Raw genomic sequence first — 18,601 nt, 5'->3', positions numbered from 1 at the left:
ACTCCGGTTGTGGGGAGGGGTATAACCTAAGAAGTAGTTCTGAAAAGCTGTTACTCTTGTAAAGGCCCCTGACCACCTCCCCCTTTTTTTGGTGGGGGCAAGGGAGATAGGGTGGCAATAGGAAATTAATCAGCTGTGGGGGACTTCTCTGGTCGTCTAGTGACTAAGACTCTGTGCTCCCAGTGCAAGGGGCTTGGGTTTGATCCCTGGTCAGGGAACTAGATCCCACATGCCGTAACTAGGAGTTGGAGTGCAGTAACTAAAGATTCCGTGTGCCCAAAGAATCTCGAAGATCTGGTGTGCTGCAGCTAAGACCTGGTGCAGCCAAATTAGAAACAATCAGCTTTGGGGTTCCAGGGTTCCCCCAGGGCCTCCATGGGCCTGTGTGGAGGCCTTGTGTGTGAGATGTGTTTTGTTGGCCTCATGGAACGAGGGGCACACAGGAGTGGAGACAAGTCTAAGCCCCAGGCGGAAGCCTGCACATCTCCTCTGGTGCAGAGAAGCTATTGTTCTCCTGGGCTCTGGGCCCTGCATTTACTTCATCTGGTAAAAACCCTAAGCCCAGTTATTACAGATGCCCTGTGAGGAAGCCACTCTCAAGACCTGTGTGGGGCCCATTAGCGCCTCAGCAGCGGCTCCCAGTGTGCCCGGAAACAGCACGACATCATTTCAGTGAGCCCGGTCTTTCCCTGCAGCGTGAGAGCCATTTAAATCTTGACTTTGCCTCCTCATGCTTCATTGTATTTACAGCCGGGTGTTTTTCTACCATTATTTGGTGATTTTTCCTGCAAGGAAGCCATTTGATGAAAAATGCCTGATTATTGCTGCCAGAAAAATAATATCTAACCATTTCTTTGAATGACATAGTCTGAAAAGTTAGTGTTATTCAGACAAATGCAAATAATTTCAACAATGACTCTGCAGTTAATCACGGCTAAATCAGGTCCTCCCCGTGTGCCTTCTCCTGCTCAGTATGCAGTAATGGAGTGTTCAGTGGAGTAAACACTGCACAGGGTCTGAGAGGGAAGGTATTCGCCTCTTCTAGCATGTCTTGTTAGAAGCCTGATCCGTTTCAGCTGACACTAGTTGACTTGTAGAGTGACCCCTGGCAAATATGTAGCTATTAGGTCCCACAGACATCACACATTTCTTACAAGTGGTGAGGCTGAATCAGACCTTGGCACATGATGAATCCTGAAGCAGGTGAGTGGAGCGCAGAGGTGGACTGTGTTAGGGAGTCCCGGGCACTGGGAACTGAATCCTCCCTTTAAAAAAATTGTATTATTTATTTATTTGGCTGCCATGGGCCTTAGTTGTGGCACGCGGGCTCTTTAGTTGCAGCATCTGAACTCTTAGCTGAGGCCTGTGGGACCTAGTTCCCTGACTAGGGATCAAACCCAGTCCGCCTGCATTGAAAGGACAGACTCTTATCCACTGGACCGCCAGGGAAGTGCCTGAATCCTCCCTTTTTAAAGATGAAAAGTCTGACTGTCAATGAAAGCTCTGAACAGGGCAGGTTCCGCGTTGCTCCTGCAGAGGTTGTTTGGTTGGTGCCTCTGAGAGAAGCTCCTGTGCCCACTGGGGTGTGTGGCATGAGGGTTCTTCACAGCTCTCTGAAAGGGCTAAATGAGTGTTTCTCATCTATGGGGTCGCACAGAGTCGGACACGACTGAAGTGACTCAGCAGCAGCAGCAGCATCTACTAATATCCAAGATGGTGAATCCAAACCTTCTCAGGGACTCAGCTCAGACCCCTCAGTGACATTCGCAGGTGGAGCAATCAGGGCTAAGTACGAAGATCTGTGCGGTGTCTTCCCACCTCAGCCAGTAACAGGCAGAAGCTCTGCTAGATGCCTGGAGAGAGACTGCCATCAGACAGCGTCTCTCTGAAGAACTTCCAAACCCCCTTTATAAAGCAAACCCATTACAGGAAACTGCCTTTTCACCAACATTGTTCTGGGGAAATGGGGTCATTGCTGATAAAAATGCCAGATGGATATCTGCTACTTTGAGATTTCTGAATTGCCGTAAAGAGGACCTTCAATTTCCTTTGCCTCCTGGAGAGAGGATTCCATCCACAAACTTTCCTGAGCACCTACTAAGGCCAGGGATCATGACTGGTACTTTCCATAGGTAAGTCCTGCAGGTATAGCCTGCGAGTGTAGTTGTCTTGAAAGGTGGGGCTGTTTGTGGGCTCTCTTTTCTGGGATGAGGGCAGAGTACCTTTGGACGAGTTTTGCCACCCAGGAATCACGGTGGGTGTGACACAGGGGCACCGGACCTCTGTGTGCAGACTCTCCTTTGTACAGCGAGTGTGAAGACAGCTCCTTTCAGCAATCCATTTAGTTTGCTAGCAGCCCGCCCCTTGTTTTGAGCAGGGTTTTTCCCCCAAGTGTGGTCTGTAGACCTCTTGCGTTAGAATCACCTGCTTGTCAAATATGCACCTATCGATTCGGAAGCATGGGAAGCAGACCTGGGGGTCTATATTTATAACAAGTACTCAGATCAGTTTTACGGACACTGCAGTTTGAGAACCAGTGGCTTAAAGGATAAAATTCCAATTTCTTCACCCAAGGTACAGTCCTTTTACAGTCTGGCCCCAGCCTACCTTTCCCACGTCCACTCCAGGGCTCGGAACTTCTCTGGTCTCCTCCCGTGCCTGAATGCACCTCCCTGTCCTTTCACGAGCCATGCCCTCTCTTCTTTCCTTACTGACCAGTTCCTCTTTATCCTTGAAGACCCCGCTCAAATGTCTGTGTCCTTGTGAAGTCATCCCTGAGTCTGGCTGGGGGCCTTTTTCACTCCATCCTGTCTTCCTACATGGGCTCTCAAGTGGGGAACACCTCGGGGCAGGCCTGGATTTCAGCACATTGGCCACAGCCCTGAAACCCCATCATGGTGGGAGCTACTGGTCCACTTCTCTGAGTCTGCTGGAAATATTGGTAAATTGCCAATATAAAGATTACTTTTTTGCAAGGAAAACTGAATTATTCTGTTACTTTGGTGCCCCTTCCACCTGGAAGTTAGAATTAGGCTTCTGAGAAAAAGGAGAACATGATGGCTCCCAGAGGACCCGGGAGTGGAGGAGTTCCATAGCAGATGACATTTAGAGGACCATCTCCCCTCCCTTCCGTCCCTTCCGTTTATAGTAAACCCTAGGAGTATCTGCTCTTGAGTGGTAAGGACATTGAGGACAAACATGAAATGAGTGCTAATGGAACAAATAAGAACCACAAAGACAACATATAATTGTAAATGCAAAATGTGATCAGGTTGCCAGCAGAAGAGCTGGGTCTCAAGTGCTCTTGAAAACAACAGGGTGATTGCGTCTGTGTCCCGTGTCCCACCACATGCGGCGTCCCACAATCACCACGTGATAGTTTGTGGCGTGTGAGGGATTTCTGGCATTTCTGAGAGTCCAGTGTCAATTCCATATGTCAGTTTCATGACTGGTTTCATCTAGAACAGGGTTTGTCACAAGGATCCAAGGATGTAGCTCAAGAGGTCCCTGTATCCTCAAAATTATTTGTGAAATTTGGCATGAGTGTATATACGTTTTTCTTTGGAAATGTCCATTGTTTTCATTGGTTTCAAAAGGGTCTGTAAACCTGAGACTTTAGAAACACAGCTCTAGAACTCCCCAGGAGTGGAGCCCTATTTTTAGCATTTCCGAGAAGGGACTTAAGCATAGGCTTTTGGGTTCAAATTACATCTTGGCTCATTTACTCACTGTGTGACTTTGGGCAAATTCCCTAGCTTCTTTGAGCCTTAGTTTCTTCAAGTGTAACACGGATTGCTAACTTCACCTACTTCAGAGAGTGGTTGCAAGGATTACCTGAGTTAGTCCATGTGAGGCATTTATAACCTTGACTGTGACAGAGTAAGCATTCAATTAACGTTGGCTGTGTTCATGCTATTATTGTGGGTTTTATTACTTTATTATTATCATCTAGTGACCCTTGAATCTCTGACAGGCCTTTGTATACCTACTACCATTGCAAACTTCTACTTCCTTTACCCCACCCAGCTCAGTGCTCTATCATTTGGTCTGTAAGCTTAGGGACAGATAGAGTAACTTGCCTCTTGCATTGAAATAGCTATGATGCTCTGGCATTAACAAGGTTCTTTGGTAGACAGTGAAATTCACACCCGTTCCTACTTTCTTACTGCTAATCAGTGATGCCCTGACTTCTTTAGGACTATCCTCTGCATAAATAATATTTTGCATAATTTTGCATTTTCTGCATAATTCTAGTTTGCTGCATAACAATGTGTCAGTTCATTTTTCCCCTTTCTGTGCCCTGGAAAGAAAGAAAGTCATCTGAAATGGCTGGCAATCTCACAAGTGTTTGCTCGTTAGCATTACATCTTTGCAACATTCCCCAGAGGTATGCTAATAAGCATCAAGCAAAACAACAATAAAGAAAATCAAGGGAGAAAAAAATATACACTACTGCAAAACAGATTTGTAGCTTTCACTGCTTCCCAGTCACTCTGCTGCTGCTGCTCAGCCTCTGAGCTGTTAATTGTATGTAATTATAAAGTGCTGAACTATGAATGGTCCTGACTCAAAGCTGGGAACACAGAACGAGGCTATATTCAAATGATGCATTGCTCTGTGAAGAGAAATATGCTGTTTACAATCTCAGTGGGTTGTTTCCCTCGTAGTTCTATGATTCTTCAGATAATATTTTTGGTTGTGGAGAAACAGCATATAATGGTATATAGATGAGAGAGAGAGTGCCTTCCACATCAAGAGTTTGGGGGATTGAATAAAAATGAGATCCGTTTTTATTAACTTATACCTCAGGACAGAGGGTTTTAATTTTGGTAATTTAGACCTAAACTTGACCATGAATATTATGTAAAAACTCTTTAAAGCAAAGGAGGAAGGTGTTTGGGAGCTGTAAGAAGAACTGGGAAAGGACCTTCAGCTCTAAGTGTGAGAGGTTGCAAGGTCTTAGAAGAGGAGAGGGCATTTTGAGTTGTCCTTTAAACCTGTTTTGAACAGTTTTTGTGGTATGGGAGCTTAAAAATGGCCACAGTGGCCACACCTAAGTTCTCTTGAACTTAGGTAACCTTGAAAGTAAATGAGAGCAAGCTAGATTTTGGAAAAATAATTACTCTCAGTTTCATTTAGGTGTTGTTTATTGTGCTTTCTAAGCCTAGGAAAGGCATTCTTTAGGTTGAATACACTAGAGAATGTTTCCAATCATGAAATAACTGAATGAACTATAAACTCTCTTGAAGAATTCTTTCTTTTACCTGTTTAGCAAGTATTGAGATATTGGGTTCTAGAGTCAGACATTCCAAGCGCTACTATTTATCAATACTAACTATATAGCTTTATAGCCTTGGTCACTCTTCAGTTGCCTCAATCTGTAAAAGGGATGTAACAATATGTTTTCTTCCTATCTCGCTGAAACATTTGGAGAGTCAAACAAGAAATTGCCTGTGAAAGTGGTTCATAGATTCTGGTGTTCCATTATGATCAGCTATTACTCTAGACCAATTTCTCATCCTCAGCTGCATAATTTTTCATTCTACTGGTGTAACAACTGTCATTTTTTTGGCACCAGAAATTGTTAGATACTTAATGTATATAGTCTCAGTTGAGACTTGGAATGATTCTGTGAGATAACAGGTAGCTTGACTCCCTACCTTTGTGAATGGGGAAATTGAGGCCCAGCAAATGAAGTAACTTACTAGGATCACACAGCTAGAAATGGGGGTGAGGAGGGAGACAAGTTTCTCTGTGTCGATCACTTAACAAATTACTGGGAGATCCATGCTTAGAAATAATCATGCTTTAAATTCAGTAGATACCTACCATAGTGATGATAGAGGCTTTCTGCCTTTGGTTTAATTATTCTTTGTAAGACAGATTACAAACCACATGATTTGGCAAACAAGACATACTTTGGCACTGCGATTCTCAGAAAATCACTCAAGAAGCTCATGAAATAAGCAGATTCTAGGGCCTATCATTCAAGATCCTAAGTTTGGAGTCCTGAGGAGGGGCCTTGGATCTGTCCTTTGAGTAAATTCTGTCAGAAGTTCTCCCAGGGTATTGGGTGACAGGTGGATCACAGCAAAGAAACACTGCGCATCTGGTTGTTTGGGAGTCTCGACAGCATGATTTGTTCTTTTGCATAATGTTTTTTACTATTTCCGTTCAGTTCTTTTCGTTCAATGACGTGATGAGGCATCTTATGATAGAATCGAGGCTGATTTAGGTGTGGTTAAGGCTGAAAGGCATTAAAAAAAATCAACCTCTGGTAGTTTTCCCCTCCCACCACCCCCACACCCAGGCCCTGCAGGAAAGTAAGTGACAATTGCTATAAAACAGAAGCTGGAATGAAAAATTAGGACCTGTTTTAATATTTGAGCCTCAAAAATGGTTTATAAAAATGCAGCAGCTTTAAGAATCATTAGCTAGGATAGAACACAAAGGACATTATTTGTTGTTGGTTAGTTGCTAAGTTGTATCCAACTATTTTGCAATCCTATGGACTGTAGCCTGCCAGACTCCTCTGTTCATGGGATTTCCCAGGCAAGAATACTGGACTGGGTTGCCATTTCCTTCTCTAAGAGATCTTCCCAACCCAGGGATCGAACCCACATCTCTTGTGTTTCCTGCATTGGCAGGCGGATTACCACTGAGCCATCAGGGGAGCCCAAAGGTCAGTATTAGAGGGATTTTTAAGAAAGTTCTTGTTTTATCAGCAAAGAACATGAACAAATACTTCACAAAAGAGGAAATATATATGGAGATGTCAACCCCAATAACAAAGAAATAGAAATCAAAGCAGAAATACGTTCTTTTTAACTTAGCAAATTGGTGAATATGTTAAAAACTGACAAGAATGTGGGTGACAAGAGGGTAGACATTATTTTAAACAGTTTACTTATATTAATTTAGCCAGCACAATGACTTCATTATGTACTCTATTATTATCCCCATTTTACACCTGACAAAACTGAAACATATAGGGGATTTGGGTACTGCTGGTGGCATTATCTTTTTATTGGGTAATTTGACACTATGTTCAAGAGCCTTGAAAACATTCATCTACTTTGACTCTGTAATTGCACTTCTATGAAAACAAAGAAAGGTTTATAGAAAAATCTATGTGCAAGAATATCCTGGTAGCTTTATACAAAATGCAAAACAAAAAAACAAAAAAAAAACCCATCTGATTTTTTTCCCTTTTTTAAAAAGAAATATGTTGAGAACTTTTACGTTTTCACTTAAAGTAAGCACTTCACAGCTTCTCTTTGGCATATTCAAATCGCCAGCATCACTACTCATGTGCTTTGGGGCCATTATTAAGTAAAATAAGGGTTACTTCAACACAAGCACTGTGATGTCCTGATCCTTAGTAGTTATCTGATAACCAAGGCAGCTACTAAGTGACTAACAGGGGTTGGGGGCTTGGAGGGATCCCCTGGATAAAGGGATGATTCATGTCCAGGGCAGTAAAGAGAGTAATGGCTTGAGGTTTCATCATGCTATTCAGAAAGGTCTATAATTAAAAACTTAAGAATTATTTCTCAGATTTTCCATTTAATATTTTCAGACTGTGGCTGGCCATGAATAACTGCAATTGCAGAAGGTGAAACTGGTGATTAGGGAGTCTACTCTATAATGGAGAAGATATAGACAGAAAATGCCTATTTTGGTGTCTTGAAGACCTGGGCTTTAGTCCCAGCTCTGCTTTTACCAACTGTGTGGACTGAGGCCAGTTATTCTATTTTTCTCTGAATGTATGTTTCCTCTTTGTTAAAATAGGCTTTACAATACTTATAATACTGGTGGTACAGGGTTCTTCGATTTGTTAAAAAAAAATAGCAGCCACTTGTATAGTGCTTACTATTTGCTAGGCACTATTTTAAACAGTATATAGTTATATTAACTAACGTGCACAGCGATTGTCTTAATTACATGCTATTATTATTCCCATTTTATAGATGAGGAAACTGAGGCACATTGAAGTTAATTATCCAGGATCATACCTCTAGATAATGCTCAGATTTGAATCCAGGCAGTCTGGCTCAGATTTATACTTTAATTATGACACTACGCTGCCTCAAATCAAGTTAAATGGCTTATGTGGAGCATCTAGTATATCTTTCTCTGTGGGAGTAATATCATCCACCTCCAAAAGGAGTAAAAACTGGTTATTAGGGGACAAAAATGTTTTACACTTTTTGTATAAAGCACAGATATTCATGCAGTATATAAACAGATACAGAGTATATTTGTAGTATTAAACATAAATGGGGGAGGGGAGTGATTAGAAATAAAATGTCTAAAAAGGCTGCTTGTTGTTGTTTAGTCACTAAGTCCGACTCTTTGCAACCCCATGGGCTGTAGCCTGCCAGGCTCTTTTGTCTGTGGGATTTCCAAGGCAAGAATACTGGAGTAGCTTGCCATTTCTTTCTGCAGGGGATCTTCCCTACCCAAGGATGGAAACCTCATCTCCTGCATTGCTGGCAGATTCTTTATCACTGAAAAAATGTTCCTTAGGGGGAATAGTAATGAAAAAGTAATGAAAAAGAGTTTAAACACCACTGATCCAGTGCAATGCTAGGCACACAATAGGCATCTCATAAATTCTCTTTCCTGTTTTCACGCCAGTTTAGTTTGAGAGGTGAGAAGTGGCCCAACTGATGTGTTCCCCAGCCCAAGAAGAGTTTAGTCTGAGCTTAACACAAATGGGCTGAGAGGTAGAGGGCTAATGCTATCGCTTGACTTACACTGGAGTGGGAAGCTTGGTAGGACTGAAGGGACTGTGGCTGCTCAGAGGCTGTTTTGAATGCACATTAAGCTTAGTTATTAAGCAGCATCTTTAAAAAAATTATGCGAGATTTCAATGTCACAATCAGGCTGCTATTCAAGAATAGATGAATATTCAAACCTAACAAATACATGAGATAAATAATTTCTGCAGTCACTGTGGTGTATCTCTTGGGTCCCAGGAATAAATGCAAACCAAGTACAACTCTATAGAGTATGAAAAAAAAAAAAACCCAGGCAAATTCTTATGTATGGTTAAAGAAGAAATTATTATATTTATGTATAATGTCTATCTCTCTATGTGTAAAATCTTATCTTTAAAATAAAAAATTAATACAAAAATAGCACAATTAAGTCCCTTTCACTTTCCTTTTCTGTTTGGGGGAATATTGTCTTAATTATTTTACTCACCAGGTAGAGTTATGTATTCTTTTTTAATGTAATTTTTATTAAAAATTTTTTTTAAATTTTATTTTATTTTTAAACTTTACAATATTGTATTAGTTTTGCCAAATATCGAAATGAATCCGCCAAAGGTATGCCTGTGTTCCCCATCCTGAACCCTCTTCCCTCCTCCCTCCCCATACCCTCCCTCTGGGTCGTCCCAGTGCACCAGCCCCAAGCATCCAGTATCGTGCATCGAACCTGGACTGGCAACTCGTTTCATACATGATATTATACATGTTTCAATGCCATTCTCCCAAATCTCCCCACCCTCTCCCTCTCCCACAGAGTTCATAAGACTGATCTATACATCAGTGTCTCTTTTGCTGTTTCGTACACAGGGTTATTGTTACCATCTTTCTAAATTCCGTATATATGCATTAGTATACTGTATTGGTGTTTTTCTTTCTGGCTTACTTCACTCTGTATAATAGGCTCCAGTTTCATCCACCTCATTAGAACTGATTCAAATGTATTCTTTTTAATGGCTGAGTAATACTCCATTGTGAAAAGATGCTCAACATCACTCATTATCAGAGAAATGCAAATCAAAACCACTATGAGGTACCATTTCACGCCAGTCAGAATGGCTGCGATCCAAAAGTCTACAAGCAATAAATGCTGGAGAGGGTGTGAAGAAAAGGGAACCCTCTTACACTGTTGGTGGGAATGCAAACTAGTACAGCCACTGTGGAGAACAGTGTGGAGATTCCTTAAAAAACTGGAAATAGAACTGCCTTATGACCCAGCAATCCCACTGCTGGGCATACACACTGAGGAAACCAGAAGGGAAAGAGACACGTGTACCCCAATGTTCATCGCAGCACTGTTTATAATAGCCAGGACATGGAAGCAACCTAGATGCCCATCAGCAGATGAATGGATAAGAAAGCTGTGGTACATATACACAATGGAGTATTACTCAGCCATTAAAATTTTTTTTACTGAAATATAGCTGATTTACAATGTTTTAGTTTCAGATGTTCAGCAACGTGATTCAGTTATATACACACACATTCTTTTTTTACTTTCTCTTCCATTATAGGTTATTATAAGATATTGAATATAGTTCCCTGTGCTATGCAGTAGGTCCTCATTGGTTATCTAGTTTATATATATACTTGCTTGTTCTTTTTTTTTTTTTTTTTTTTTGCCTCTCTTGCTACATCAATCCTCTGAATGTTAAAATATATAAGTATAATCTGGATACAATTTATGATTATATTTCCTGTAATGAAATATAGAATATAATGGTTCTAATTTAGAACCATTATAGAGCACATAGCAAATTTCTTCAAGGATGTTTTAAAATGAAATAAGACCTGCAGATATGCTCTTCACCAAAGTAAGTCCTGTAGGACTACCTACTTTACCTCTCTTTTGATTCTGTTATTGCACCTCTTGAATCAAGTACATTCTTACCAGGTACCTGTGGAGACTTGTGGTGGCTTTTAGGGAGCTGAAAACAGTTATTTGCCAGTAAATAGCTTTCTTGGTCAACTTCGTCAGAAAGAGCGGGGCCCCCCTTTTCCTGGCAAATAAGGCTCAATAGAGGACTGGTCAAAGGAAGACAGAGCCTCTTTCACCCTTTGTCCCCTGAGGGGTTGAGAGCCAGGAAAAATTCAGGAGACCCATTTCTCTTCGGAAAGTGAAATCTAGGTGAAAGCTACCATGGATGATGTCATTCCCTCCTGTCCCATGTCTAGGTAGATACCAGGCAAGGTTATGAAAAAGAAAAAAATTGTTCTTGGCTTCCCAGATTCACCCTCTCCCTTTCCCATCCCTGGTTGTCCACCCTAGTCTTTTTTAAGTTTTTTTTTTTCTTTTTTTATGTGGACCATTAAAAAAATTCAATTAAAGTATTTTGTTTTTGTCTGTGCTAGGTCTTTTTTGAGGTGTGAGGGCTTTCTCTAGTCGCGGGGTGCAGGTTTCTCTGACGTCTCTCGTTGCAGAGCACAGGTTCTAGGCACATAGACTTCAGCAGTTGCAGCACATGGGCTCTAGAGCACAGGCTCAGAGTTGGGGCTCATGGGCTTAGTTGCCCTGTGGCAGGTGAAACCTTCCCAGATCGGGGATTGAATCTGTGTCCCCTGCATTGGCAGGTGGATTATTAACCACTGGACCACCAGGGAAGTCCCAATGTGGACCATTTTTAAAGCCTTCATTTAATTTGTTGCAATATTGTTTCTGTTTTGGTTTTTTGGCCATGAGGCATATGGGATCTTAGCTCCCCAACCAGGGATGGGACTTGTACCCACTGCATCGGAAGACAAAATCTTAACCACTGGACCACCAGGGAGGTTCCCCCACTTTAATCTTGATCTAGCTGATATGACAACCTCAGTGAACACTCTCTTTTTCTCCACCCAAAGCTGAATGTTGCTCCAGGGGAGAGGGTATAAAGGAGAGAACAGGGGCTTCCTGCACAGAATCTCTTGTCTTCTCGATCACATCCTCTAGGGGCTCTGAGTGGGAATTCCAAGACATAAACCAAACAAAAAACAGCTAAGGGTTGAGGAAGATTGTTTGGCCTGTTGTGTCCTCATGGTGGCATCAGGAGTAAGTCGTGACTATTTGTGAACTGATGACGGGTGCTAACCACTCTGTTTCATGCTGATGCAGGCAGGGCTGGTTCTAGCATCACAGGAGACAATTCTGGTCTATTATCTCCCAACCTCCCTTCTTGTGGCCACCCCGGGATGTGTATGTCAGGTCCCCCACTGACATGTTTCCTGACTTCAGGAAGCACAGTTGATGGAGGGCCCAGCTGCTGCATTCTGAAACCCATCCCAAATTACTTTAAAAAAATTTTAACATTTATTATTACTTTCCCCCCACATGTATTGAAAAATAATTGATATATGACATTGTGTAATTTAAGATATACAATGTGATGATTTGGTACACATATACATTGAGAAATGATTACACAATAATATTTGTTAACACCTCTGTCACTTCATAAAGTTATCATTTATATGCATGTGTGTTGAAAACACTGTAGATCTACTGTCTTAGCAACTTTCAAGTCTATAGAACAGTATTGTTTATTATCTTCTACCAAGGCCATGTTCCTGCTCAGCTGTTTTCAATGACAGCATGAGTCAGGGACTGTGTCTGGGGAACGTGAGACTTCTCTGATGGCCAACTTTGGCTCAGGGACTCCCTGATGGCCTTGCTGAAGTCAGTACTGCATTGCCAGATTGTTGCTGTTGTTGTTCAGTCTCTAAATTTCGTCTGACTCTTTGGGACCCCATGGACTGTAGCACAGCAGGCTCCTCTGTCCTCCACTACCTCCCGCAGTTTGCTCTGATTCATGTCCATCAAGTCAGTGATGCTATTTAACCATCTCATCCTCTGTTGTCCCCTTCTCCTTCTTCCCTCAATCTTTCCCAGCATCAAAGTCTTTCCCAATAAGTTGGCTCTTTGCATCAGGTGGCCAAAGTATTGGAACTTCAGCTTCAGCATCAGTCCTTCCAATGAATATTCAGGGTTGATTTCATTTAGGACTGATTGGTTTGATCTTCTTGCAGTTCAAGGGACTCTCAAGAGTCCTCTCCAGCATCTCAGTTTGAAAACATCAATTCTTTGGTGCTCAGCCTTCTTTATGGTCCAATGTGATTGCTATGCTGGATGATTATAGGGTAATGCCAGTGTCAGATGCTTCCATCCAGTCTCCTGTCCTTCCTTCACTCTTTCTCTCAGGCTCATATCTGGACTGTGCTCTGAGGCTCTCCAAGTCCTGTGGTTACTTCATTTTCGATAGGCATTTCCCCTACTACATTTCTAATGTGTTCATCCCACTTTGACTTCTGTTTTGTAGAGAAGACCCTCATGATGCTCTACCTCCTGGCCAGTCACTTCCCACCTTTGTCTTCAGCCCATTTCCCTTTCTACCCACTTCATTAGAACTTACTCTCAGGAAAGAGGCTCTGATACCAGCTATTTTGGGTTACTTCTCGTCATACTCATATACCAAGAGAGCTCTATTTGCAGAGTTACAAATTTTTGTCCCTAACAAAGAAACTTCAGGCTCTCACAAGCCTCTTGGATGCTCCAGCAACCAGGTCCAACTACCTAATCTGCTTTTTATAAACACTAGTTTCCCATCATAAACTCAATGGACATGAGTTTGAGCAAACTCTGGCAGATAGTGAAGGACTGGGAAGCCTGGCATGCTGCCGTCCATGGGGTCGCAAAGAGTTGGACATAACTGTGACTGAACAATAAATTTCCCATTTAAATTTTTAAAAATTTATGGGCATCCACAAAAAATAGAAGTGGTTTTGGCTGGGGGGCTTTGGCAGGGAAGGAATGTTGAGGGGCTAAGGGAAACCATAGTGATTCCTACTCTGGTGTGGCCATTCTCCTGCCTTAGTTTCCCCCTGGCTCCTTCCAGTGAATATGGAAGTGTCTATGTGGGGGTCAGGTGGTCTGGGTATAGGCTGTGGCTCTAGCTGTTCCTGAGTATGGGAACCCAGACCAGCCTGGTTGCCCAGGGTACCTCCACAGCTGATGTTCCTGGAGGCTGTGCATCTCAAAGAGCTGTCCATGGTTTTGAAAGCTTGTTCCTTATAACGTGTATGGGAAAGAGAAGGTGTTACTGTTTTTTGTGCTGACCTCACCTGCTTTAGAACCAGAGGTGAAGGCGTTCTCTCATTTCCATCCAGGTGTCGACTCACCTGGAAGGGTATTAGCTATACGTCTTCCATGCCCAAAGTTCTCTCTAATTGTGATCTACCTTAACCCAGACCCCTTTAGACCTGTTCTTGTTGTTCAGCAAAGCTGTTTGTTCTTCTAGATGATTATAGGGTAATGCAAATCAGGGAAGCAGGAAAGCTGGGAGATACACACCCTAGTCCTCAGATGGATGGTTGTTTTTTTAAATAGAATGTTTTTTTCTTTTGATGTTAATAATTTTTAAAGTCCCCATCAAATTCACTACAACATTATTTCTGTTTTATATTTTGGTTTTTTGGCCTTGAGGCATGTGGGATCCTAGCTTCCAACCAGGAATCGAACCTACACCCCCTGCATTGGAAAGTGAAGTCGCAAACACTGCACCACCAGGGAAGTCCCTGAATGGTTGTTCTTTATACCAGAGGACTAACTGAGAAACATAGCTTCCATTGGTCATGCAATCATGCACTTACAATACAAATACTAGCAGCTAACATCTATTGAACATGCAAAGAAATAGAGGAAATGCAAAGAAATAGAGTAAAACAATAGAAAGGGAAAGACTAGAGGTCTCTTCAAGAAAATTAGAGATACCTAGGGAATATTTCATGCAAAGGTGGGCAGAATAAAGAACAGAAATGGTATGGACCTGACAGAAGCAGAAGATATTAAGAGGTGGCAAGAATACACAGAACTGTACAAAAAAGGTCTTAAGGATCTGGATAACCATGATGGTATGATCACTCACCTAGAGCCAGACATCCTGGAGTGTAAAGTCAAGTGAGCTTTAGGAAGCATTACTATAAACAAAGTTGTGGAGGTGATGGAATTCCAGTTGAGCTATTTCAAATCCTAAAAGATGATGCTGTTAAACTGCTGCAATCAGTATGCCAGCAGATTTGGAAAACTCAGCAGTGGCCACAGGACTGGAAAAGGTCAGTTTTCATTCCAATCCCAAAGAAAGGCAATGCCTAAGAATGTTCAAACTACTGAACAATTGTCCTCATTTCACATGCAAGCAAAGTAATGCTCAAAATCCTTCAAGTTAGGCTTTGGCAGTATGTGAACCTAGAACTTCCAGATGTACAAGCTGGATTTAGAAAAGGCATAGGAACCAGAGATCAAATTGCCAACATCCATTGGATCATAGAGAAAGCAAGTGAAAGCTCAGTCATGTCCAATTCTTTATGACCCTATGAACTGTAGCCGCCCAGGCTCCTCTGTCCATGGGATTCTCTAGGCAAGATACTGGAGTGGGTTGCTGTTCCATTCTCCAGGGGATCTTCCCAACCAGGGATGAAACCTGGATCTCCCACATTGTTGGCAGATTCTTTACCATCTGAGTCACCAAGGAAGCCCAGGAATTCCAGAAAAACATCTACTTTTGCTTCTATGCTAAAGCCTTTGACTGAGTGGATCACAACAAACTGTGGAAAATTCTTAAAGAGATGGGAATATCAGACCACCTTACCTGCCTCCTGAGAAACCTGCATGCAGGTCAAGAGGCAACAGTTAGAACTGGACATGGAACAATGAACTGGTTCCAAATCGGGAAAGGAGTATGTTAAGGCTGTATATTGTCACCCTGTTTATTTAACTTATATGCAGAGTACATCATACAAAATGCCTGGCTGAATGAAGCTCAACCTGGAATCAAGATTACCAGGAGAAATATCAATAACCTCAGATATGTAGATGACACCACCCTAATGGCAGAAAAAGAAGAAGAACTAAAGAGCCCCTTGATGAAGATCAAAGAGGAGAGTGAAAAAGCTGTCTTAAAACTCAGCATTCAAAAAACTAGGATCATGGTATCTGGCCCCTCTCACTTCATGGCAGATAGATGGGGAAACAATGGAAACAGTGAGAGACTATTTTCTTGGGCTCCAAAATCACTGTGGACGGTGACTGCAGCCATGAAATTAAAAGATGCTTGCTTCTTGGAAGAAAATTTTATGACGAACCTAGACAGTATTAAAAAGAAGACACATCATTTTGCTGACAAAGGCCCGTCTAGTCAAAGTTATGGTTTTTCCAGTAGTAATGTACCGATGTGAGAGTTGGACCATAAAGAAGGCTGAGTGCCTTAAGAACTGATGCTTTCAAACTGTGGTGCTGGAGAAGACTGTTAAGTGTCCCTTGGACAGCAAGGAGATCAAACCAGTCAATCCTAAATGAAATCAACCCTGAATATTCATTGGGAGGACTGATGCTAAAGCTGAAGGTCCCATACTTTGGTCACCTGATGCAAAGAGCTGACTCATTGGAAAATATCTTGATGCTGGGAAAGATTGAGGGCAGGAGGAGACGGGGACGACAGAGGATGAGATGGTTGGATAGTATCACCAACTCAATGGACATGAGTTTGAGCAAGCTCTGGGAGACAGTGAAGGACAGGGAAGCCTGGTGTGCTGCAATCCATGGAGTTGCAAGGAGTGAGACACGACTGAGCAACTGAGCAACGACATCACTTGAACATAGGCTACAGGCCAGATGTTGCTTAGTGCTTTACCTGTACAGCCTCATTTAAATCTCCTTATGTGCTTGAGCTATGAGGACAGGTCTGTCATCCCATTTTGTAGCTGAGAACTTGAAGCTTACTTGCTGAGGGTCACAAACCCAAGAAATGGTTAGGCCAGGATTCAAATCCAGGATGTCTAATGGCTGAATTATACTTCTTCTCCTTTTTGCCAAATGTGTTGAGCACTGATACATGTCACCTTCTGAATGGCATTTGCTTGGAACTAAATAAGAGCAATGTTGGGCTTAAAGCTCAGCATTCAGGAAACTAAGATCATGGCATCTGGTCCCATCACTTCATGGGAAATAGATGGGGAAACAGTGGAAACAGTGTTAGACTTTATTTTTTGAGCTCCAAAATCACTGCAGATGGTGATTGCAGCCATGAAATTAAAAGATGCTTACTCCTTGGAAGGAAAGTTATGACCAACCTAGATAGCATATTCAAAGGCAGAGACATTACTTTGCCAACAAAGGTTCATCTAGTCAAGGCTATGGTTTTTCCTGTGGTCATGTATGGATGTGAGAGTTGGACTGTGAAGAAGGCTGAGCACCGAAGAATTGATGCTTTTGAACTGTGGTGTTGGAGAAGACTCTTGAGAGTCCCTTGGACTGCAAGGAGATCCAACCAGTCTATTCTAAAGGAGATCAGTCCTGGGTGTTCTTTGGAAGGAATGATGCTAAAGCTGAAACTCCAGTACTTTGGCCACCTCATGTGAAGAGTTGACTCATTGGAAAAGACTCTGATGCTGGGAGGGATTGGGGGCAGAAAGAGAAGGGGATGATAGAGGATGAGATGGTGGGATGGCATCACCGACTCAATGGATGTGAGTCTTAGTGAACTCCAGGAGTTGGTGATGGACAGGGAGGCCTGGCGTGCTGTGATTCATGGGGTCGCAAAGAGTTGGACACAACTGAGCGACTGAACTGATTTGATTGAAATAAGAGCAGCACAGAAAGCTGAGAGTCCTTTGGATCTCTTTGTTATCTATTTCCCTCCCTCCCTTTCCTCCCTTCTTTCCAACTTCCTAGCTTCCTTCCTTCCTTTTAGTTTTAAATTCTGAAATGCCAATGTCCAAGCACAGAAAACATCAAGGTGGCTGTCTCACCCCAGGAGTTGGTACCAAGACTAGAGCCCAATCCCTCAGGTCCTTGACCCATAACTGTACTGGCTGGTGATGTGGAAGAAGGCTCTGGTTGGGTCTGGAATGGCCCACTCTCCTGGACAGTCTCCTGGCCTGGCCTGTAGAGTCTTTGAGAGATCAAGTGCAGAAGGAGAAGAACTATTTGTTGAGAGGCAGGTAGACATTTCTCAGGCCTTCGTAAAATGGGAACAGTCATAAAAAGTAAATCATATGAAAGAGCCTATTCTGTTCACTGCCTGAGAGTTAGTTTCCTGAGATAAGCTTTTCTGAATAGTTGCCTGATCATCTGTGCCATCCATGGCCATTGACATTCTGTTGGCATTGGTGTCCCCTCCCTACTCAGGAGTCTAGAGTGTTGATCTGTATTGCTAATGACAAGCCAGGGAGACATAACATTCAGAATAAGCAGGCATCAGGAATATTTATGTGTGTCCTGTTAGCTAAAACCTCAGTTTTGTGCTGCCAATAAAAACTGGGTGACAGCTCTCTTCCAAGAATTTGTTTTCTTTGCCTGTTATTTGAAAATGTTGCTGTGTCTCAGCTTCACTTGGAAGACAACAAATTTTACAAAACATAAATATAGTGCAGTGTCAGATTCTGAAGGCACTCATGATAACAGCAAGACTTGTTTTTAAATGACAAACAAAATCCTTTCTAGAGTGAAGAAAAGAGAAGATGGGGGAAACCTGTTTCTCTAAATGAGTTGAGCGGAGTCTGTAGATGCCTGTTTCAAGACTTTCCCCCAGGATTGGGGGATTTCACTGAAGAAAAAGCAGAGTCTCTCCAGAAAGGAAGCTATACACACACACACATACACGGGCCACCTGCATATGTCTCATACAGGGTAGGTGCCCTATACATTTTTATTGATAATGGTGACTGTGTTAGTTATCTGTTGTCGTATAATAAACTGCCCCAAAACTTTGTGGCATAGAACAGTAAATGCTTATTATCCCACACAGTTTCTGTGGTTCAGGAATCCAGGACAGACTTTGCTGGGTGGTTCTGCTTAC

At 42.4% G+C, this 18,601-nt stretch overlaps 1 protein-coding gene across 31 annotated transcripts in view; it reads left to right on the top strand.

The window, feature by feature from the left end:
* Positions 1-404: 404 nt before the first annotated feature.
* LOC129621292 (uncharacterized) overlaps positions 405-18,601 on the top strand; it is a 694,734-nt gene continuing 676,537 nt past the window's right edge. For 5 of the 31 annotated variants that reach the window (XR_008699193.1, XR_008699190.1, XR_008699194.1 and 2 more), the window contains exon 1: positions 1,289-2,132. Coding sequence is in view for 1 of the 31 variants with exons in the window: in XM_055537543.1 (XP_055393518.1) it covers positions 2,113-2,132 (20 nt within the window). In the remaining 30 variants the exon portion in view is untranslated. Of the gene's footprint in view, positions 2,133-18,601 lie in introns of all 31 variants that reach the window. The other 26 variants (XR_008699188.1, XR_008699189.1, XR_008699187.1 and 23 more) reach the window with 17 other exon arrangements.

The sequence above is a fragment of the Bubalus kerabau genome, chromosome 10 (genome assembly GCF_029407905.1).
Source record: "Bubalus kerabau isolate K-KA32 ecotype Philippines breed swamp buffalo chromosome 10, PCC_UOA_SB_1v2, whole genome shotgun sequence".
Lineage (NCBI taxonomy): Eukaryota > Metazoa > Chordata > Mammalia > Artiodactyla > Bovidae > Bubalus > Bubalus kerabau.
The sequence above is the reverse complement of the archived record's forward strand: the minus strand, read 5'-3'. Positions and strand labels throughout refer to the sequence as shown.